Source organism: Oncorhynchus mykiss, chromosome 18 (genome assembly GCF_013265735.2).
Source record: "Oncorhynchus mykiss isolate Arlee chromosome 18, USDA_OmykA_1.1, whole genome shotgun sequence".
In the NCBI taxonomy this organism is placed as follows: Eukaryota; Metazoa; Chordata; class Actinopteri; order Salmoniformes; family Salmonidae; genus Oncorhynchus; species Oncorhynchus mykiss.
In genome coordinates, this window is record NC_048582.1 from 9,299,644 (window position 1) to 9,306,503 (window position 6,860).

At 44.9% G+C, this 6,860-nt stretch overlaps 1 protein-coding gene across 3 annotated transcripts; it reads right to left on the reverse strand.

Annotated features, from left to right (window-relative positions):
• Positions 1–2,074: 2,074 nt before the first annotated feature.
• Positions 2,075–5,655, reverse strand: LOC110495550 (tubulin alpha chain-like). 3 transcript variants are annotated; one of them, XM_036951711.1, is made up of 5 exons: positions 5,507–5,649; positions 5,070–5,302; positions 3,608–3,830; positions 3,363–3,511; positions 2,075–3,253 (listed from the first exon to the last, which is right to left on the reverse strand). In XM_036951711.1, exons 3-5 carry the CDS (start codon positions 3,813–3,815, stop codon positions 2,276–2,278), a joined length of 1,335 nt encoding a protein of 444 aa, XP_036807606.1. In that variant the 5' UTR covers positions 3,816–3,830; positions 5,070–5,302; positions 5,507–5,649; the 3' UTR covers positions 2,075–2,275. The 3 variants fall into 3 exon arrangements, with proteins under 3 accessions (XP_036807606.1, XP_036807604.1, XP_036807605.1); XM_036951709.1 differs by lacking the exons at positions 5,070–5,302; positions 5,507–5,649 and adding an exon at positions 4,748–4,961; XM_036951710.1 differs by lacking the exon at positions 5,070–5,302 and having other exon boundaries at positions 2,276–3,253; positions 5,507–5,655.
• Between the last annotated feature and the right edge of the window lie 1,205 nt (positions 5,656–6,860).

Consider the following 6,860-nt stretch of genomic DNA (forward strand, 5'->3'; position numbering starts at 1 on the left):
TGCTTAATAGACTGAGTGCTGTTTTCTCAGATGTTTTTTACAATGTTTATTTATTGTGCAGGTTTATATTTTTTTCAAATCCTACCAATCACAATCGTTCAAGGGGTCAAATTAGTTTTCAAACATGCACGTGTCGTATTTGCCACGCAAACAGACTGACGTCTCCTACTGCCAACGAGAGCTAGTGTGAGGTAAGGTTTCATCCCAATATGCTGACAAAATCATCCAATCCAAGTGTTATGAACATTCAACGTTACAGTAATATAAATGTACTTTCAACCACGAAGTCCTTCTGATTCAATTTAAAATAAAGTTTTTGGCTAGCCGTGAAGGCATATCGCGCGCCAGAGAGGCCACGCCAATGCTCTTAGCTAGAAGAGCTAGCTAACTTCAGGCATAGCATCCCCTTCATGCAGAAAGAATTAGCGAAAATGTGTACTTTTTTTACTCACTATTTTATTGGCCAGTCTAGTTTATGTTCGACTATAATCTGATAGCAAGAGGTGGGGAAACTAGCTCCGGCTCGGAAAACGGTTTTAATCTGTCATCCAACTCGTAATTCCAAATCGGGCATCTTTCTAGAACTCCGTCCTGAAGATCACTGACGTCATGATATGAACTCGGTTTTTGTTTCGAGTTCCCAATGCCACGTTCAGAACAACTGGGAACTCTGGAAAAATACAAGGTCAAATCATGACGTCAGTTATATTTAGGTCGGAAAGTCGGCGCTCCAGAAAGAGTACCCAAGTTCGATTTTCCCCAGTCGGACCTAGTTTTTTCCCTAGTTCCCAGTTGTTTTGAACGCCCTGAAGTTGGATGTCAGAGTTCCCAGTTGTCATGAAAGCACTGTTAGAAAATGTGTAGAGTGTATGTCATAAGGTAGATCATCACAGAATCCGTGAAAACAACGAGTTATTGTTTTCTCTGATATATGCCTATACTTTAAGTCCTCTTATTGATACTGGGTTTGGTAGACAGCAATATTTTGAGGCTCTAACAAAGTGGGTTTTAACAACAGGATGCAGGATCACCATCACTTCAATCAACCATAGAAGGGAAAGGCTGTTAACATTTAGGCCCTAATGCATGTTTAATCTCTTCATTGCTAGCAAGGCAGTGACGAGCTCAGTAAGAGGATTGGGTTGTTTTTCAAAGTGGAGATTGTTTACCAATGAAAGTGAATTCCATAAATTTCAAGTGTACAGTATTATAACTTGAGTGCATTTTGTACAGGATCTGTACTATGGCATGTAGTAGCATAACGTTGTATGGTCAGAAAACATCTGGAGAGATTGCGGAGAGCGAGAGGGTTAATGTTTGATCAAATCTGGTTTAGTAAACCTCTCTAAATGTCTGACTTGTAAGTTTGGCAGCTCCATATAGCTTGGCCTACCACCAACTTTAGAAACTGCTCACTTTAAAATGTCCTACAGTTGAATGCTGAATCTTTTTCTCAGCTTGGCACATCACGCCGACAGTGTCATTGCAGTTTTTGGTTCACCAGAAGTACATTCATTTTCAATGTATTTATTAAAATTGTATTTCACTAGGCACATCAGTTAAGAACAAATTCTTATTTACAATGACAGCCTAGGAACAGTGGGTTAACTGCCTTGTTCAGGGGCAGAACAACAGATTTGTACCTTGTCAGCTCAGGGATTGATCTAGCAACCTTTGGGTTACTGGCCCTCCACTCTAACCACTAGGCGACCTGCCGCCCCTCCACTCTAACCACTAGGCGACCTGCCGCCCCTCCACTCTAACCACTAGGCGACCTGCCGCCCCTCCACTCTAACCACTAGGCGACCTGCCGTGTTTTCCTTGCAGCATTGCGTTGCAGTGCGTTCTGTGTGGTGCATACATTGGATTTATTGAACACATGCTTCAAACTGTATACATAGACGGCTTGACAGAAATGGTAGCAGAAGGGGAATGTTGAACTTTTGTTGCACACATCCAGATGATGCTGCATATTATTTTGCGGAATTACGCTGTCGGTGTGATCAACGCGTCAGATATATCTGCTACTTCATGTTGACATACCAAGAGGTTTCAACCAGTAAACACAAGAAGCTTTTTTTTCTTTCACATTTTATTCAAAATGGCTGATGTGAGGCAGGAAGGTTCTTCTTGTAGCTGGGTGGAATGTGCTTACTCTATGGAATGATTTCCAATATTAGTCCGTTAAACCTTTTTGTTGTTTTCTTACTACTTGCACTATCCGGGACTGGTAGACTATATTAATGTAACATCAGCAGATCAGGAGTTACACCCTTTAGTACTCCTCTCCTTCTTCATCCTCGTCCCCTACACTGTCAGTACCCACCTCTTCATAATCCTTCTCCAGGGCTGCCATGTCTTCTCTGGCCTCTGAGAACTCTCCCTCCTCCATGCCCTCTCCCACATACCAGTGCACAAAGGCTCTCTTGGCGTACATCAGGTCAAACTTGTGGTCAAGCCTGGCCCAGGCCTCAGCGATGGCGGTGGTGTTGCTCAGCATACACACAGCTCTCTGGACCTTGGCCAGATCTCCTCCAGGGACCACTGTGGGTGGCTGGTAGTTGATACCGACCTTGAAGCCAGTGGGACACCAGTCCACAAACTGGATGGTGCGCTTGGTCTTGATGGTGGCGATGGCAGAGTTGACATCTTTGGGCACAACGTCACCACGGTAGAGCAGGCAGCAGGCCATGTACTTGCCGTGACGTGGGTCACATTTCACCATCTGATTGGCTGGCTCAAAGCAGGCATTGGTGATGTCAGCAACAGACAGCTGCTCATGGTAGGCCTTCTCAGCAGAGATGACTGGAGCATAGGTGGCCAGAGGGAAGTGGATACGGGGGTAAGGCACCAAGTTGGTCTGGAACTCTGTCAGGTCCACATTGAGAGCTCCATCGAAACGCAGGGAGGCGGTGATGGAGGAGACGATCTGACCAATCAGTCTGTTGAGGTTGGTGTAGGTGGGGCGCTCAATGTCCAGGTTCCTGCGGCAGATATCATAGATGGCCTCATTGTCCACCATGAAGGCACAGTCCGAGTGCTCCAGGGTGGTATGGGTAGTCAGAATGGAGTTATAAGGCTCCACCACAGCAGTCGAAACTTGGGGAGCAGGGTAAACAGCAAACTCAAGCTTGGACTTCTTCCCATAGTCGACAGAGAGACGTTCCATCAGCAGAGAGGTGAACCCAGAGCCGGTGCCTCCTCCAAAGCTGTGGAAGATCAGGAAGCCCTGGAGGCCAGTGCACTGGTCAGCCTGAAAGAAACAAAGGGAAGAAAATGTCATTATTACCCTTCATTGAAACGTATACCTTTTGGTTTCAGTACAAGGTCAACACAAGGCCTAGCAATGAAATGGATCTTACCAGTTTGCGAGTCCTATCGAGTACCAGGTCGATGATCTCCTTGCCAATGGTGTAGTGACCACGGGCATAGTTGTTGGCAGCGTCCTCCTTGCCTGTGATCAGCTGCTCAGGGTGGAACAGCTGGCGGTAGGTACCTGTGCGGACCTCGTCTGTGGACATGGGGAATTGACATTTAATATCTGTAGCTTTAACCTATAAAAATATGGAGATTGGAATGTCAGTAGGCAAATTGTTTGTCAACTTACCGATGACGGTTGGCTCCAGGTCTACAAAGACTGCACGAGGAACGTGTTTACCAGCTCCAGTCTCACTGAAGAAGGTGTTGAAGGAGTCATCTCCCCCTCCGATTGTCTTATCACTGGGCATCTGTCCGTCAGGCTGGATCCCGTGTTCCAGGCAGTACAGTTCCCAGCATGCATTGCCCATCTGGGCTCCGGCCTGGCCGACATGCATAGAAATACACTCACGCTGCAGAGAAACAGAGGTGTCAACTTATGGCCTTCATGAAGCTCAACGTCAAGAAAACGTCCTCCCTCAACTGATGAATGCTCATGGATATCCTATCTGTTATTCAACCAAAACACAAAATGAAAAAATGTTGACACTACAATACATCAATGGCTCTAGGTTCAGGCCAAACTGTTTGTGGCCAAGAAACCGCTTACACCTCCACAAACTCTGAAGAGCTCCGTTGGATGAATAAAGAGCAAGTGTTATTGGCTGGAACTGGCTGTGGAAGAAAATCTGAAAATTATCCATCCCAATGAAATCAGCCCTGACATCTGTGAATCCTATTCATGATGAAGGTAGGACCTTCTATTTCTGGTCCTTTCCTTTGTTTTCCCTTTTAGATTCCTGGCTGCAGACTGGTCACATGCAATAAGCCCACAGTTTCCAATTGATACTCTCTCTCTCACTGTCCCAGTCTAGATATCTGAATCGATCATAGGCCAGGGATTCAATGTCATTGCTGTTTGGCAACAAGCACCATCCTTACCAACTGCAAATCGGTAGTCCTATTGTTAGGATACAAATGATTATGAGTCAATAGTGAGAGTAGTCATTTTACTGTGTCTTAACACCTGTTCCAGCTTTTAAATCTTATATTACCCCAACGACAGCTGGCTAAAGGGCGGGGTTGCTCCTCCGCAGGCTGTGAAGCTTTGGGCAGCTGAATGCTGAGTCATATGCGTGTTATTACTGCAGCCCCACGGAGACTGAGCTGTGTGAACAACAATTGTTGGTACCGTGATTGTCTTCCCCATAAAACATTTATTTACAGGAAGATTGACCAGGGTGATTGCAATTTGTTCCATTCATTATAATGGGTGGATCCTGCTTTCTGCTAACAATGCCTGTAGTGCTGCGGTCGGTCTTGAACTAACCCTGTCTTCAATGAGAGGGGGCAGTCGTTCTCCATTGAAACCAGCAGTGCAGTTATGAACTCCCAGTGCTAGAGAGGAAAAATCCATAGCCCGGCAGGCCACTCCCCACTCTACCCTCAGTGCCAAAGCGCGCTGCTTTGTGTAACGCACAGACAGGATATCTGACTGTGTCCTCTAGAACATACTCAAACTTTTTTTCTCTTCATAACTGCTCAACCCAGATACAGATATCCCCTCCCCTGTTATTACTCAAGAATGAAAGTACAACAAAAAATTGCATTTAGCCAAAACAAATGGTCAAGTAAAACAATTTTGTAAATACCCTTCCACCCAAACAAATGGAATAATTGTCCTTGAAAATTCCTTTCTACATCAAATTGAGGCAAGTGCTTCTGACTGTAATGTGCTTTCCTCCCGCTGGTGGAGAAAACTGTGCCAGTTCTCTGGCGTCAGCCCCACATGCTCTGAGTCCCCTTCGTCACAGTGCTGAGTCCGTCTCCACTGCACCCAAACCCACAGCCTATCCAACAACGGCAGCGTGGCTTTTAATGCTATCTATAAGATAAAAAAACCCTGTAACATTAGCCAATGATAGTGTATACTTATCAAACACTAACAAACTAGAAATAAACATACCCCTATATATTTGACTGAAAATGTACAAATGTTCAATCCAAGGACATATTTATTTCTCTCACTGTTTGTCTAAAATGTAGTTATTAATTTTTTTCAGAATCAGCTGCAGTACTCAGCACTCACCATTTTGACAGATTTCTTTCCTTCGGCCGACGTTGAGGATTCGGAGAATGAAGGCTGTAATGGGGGAGGGGGCCACGGTGGGGGTTTTATATGTCTGGTGGAAGGGCGATGCAGGAAGCTGTATTATTTTCTCTTGGCGGGAGCGACTGTTAGCACAAAAAAAGGGGCGGCCCCTCGGCAAGCTGCTAATCTCTCTCAGGGACAAAGTCAGAGCTGTAGGTCTGCTTTCAATGCACAGTCCACACTCCACACTCTATAACCCAAAGGAATGCTCCTCGGGCAATTAAAGGTTGACAAGCAGATGTTACATCGTGGGTAATATCTTTCATAATCACTATCACTAATATAATATTTAATGTAGAGAACAGGGAATGGAAGTTGGCTCTACTGGAAGGGAAAGAAACTACTCAAAGCACAGGGGAGGGGCTTGCAACTTTGCATATAATACCTGCTACTGGGAACAAAAGAGCCGAGAAGTAGCCTACACCAAAAGTAATCTTTTTAAAGTAAGAAATATTTGTCACAATCCTAAATGTATTTTTTCATTCATGCTCAAGGGGCATTTATAAGTTATATTGGTAACACTTTCTTAAGAATCGATGTGTAGGCCTATATCATTCATTTAAATGATAGTAAATATTGGAGATGGCACCTTTTTAAGTACCCTGTTAACCTAGTTTTGTAGAGAACACAATTGTATACAATTGTAGGTCAGCTTTACAAAGACTGAACTGCTGTGGAATTAGCTATTTGTTTTTGGCCCCAACTAAACATTTGGAAGACGAGCCTCGTTACATTTCAACTCAATCACATCCACTGATTGTACAAAACATTAGGAACACCTTCCTAATATTGTGTTGCACCCCATTTTGCCCTCAGAACAGCCTCAGTTATTCAGGGCATGGACTCTACAAGGTGTCTAAAGTGTTCCACAGGGATGCTGGCCCAAGTTAAATCCAACGCTTCCCACAGTTGTGTCAAGTTGGCTGAATGTCCTTTGAGTGGTGGACCATTCTTGATACACACGGGAAACTGTTGAGCGTGAAAAACCCAGCAGATTTCATAGATGGCCTCATTGTCCACCATGAAGGCACAGTCCGAGTGCTCCAGGGTGGTGTGGGTAGTCAGAATGGAGTTGTAAGGCTCCACCACAGCAGTAGAAACTTGGGGAGCAGGGTAAACAGCAAACTCAAGCTTGGACTTCTTCCCATAGTCGACAGAGAGACGTTCCATCAGCAGGGAGGTGAACCCAGAGCCGGTGGAAGATCAGGAAGCCCTGGAGCCCAGTGCCTTGGTCAGCCTGAAAGAACCACGGAAGAATGTGTCACAAACCATATATTTCTTTATCAAAGAT

Bases quoted from the DNA above. Each gene is read 5' to 3' on its own strand.
- LOC110495550 (XM_036951709.1), bottom strand. From the start codon at position 4,834: ATGGATTTTTCCTCTCTAGCACTGGGAGTTCATAACTGCACTGCTGGT. The intron at 3,512-3,607 runs GTAAGTTGACAA...CCATGTCCACAG, and splicing joins CCTGGAGCCAACCGTCATCG to ACGAGGTCCGCACAGGTACC. The intron at 3,254-3,362 runs GTAAGATCCATT...TGTTTCTTTCAG, and splicing joins TCGATAGGACTCGCAAACTG to GCTGACCAGTGCACTGGCCT.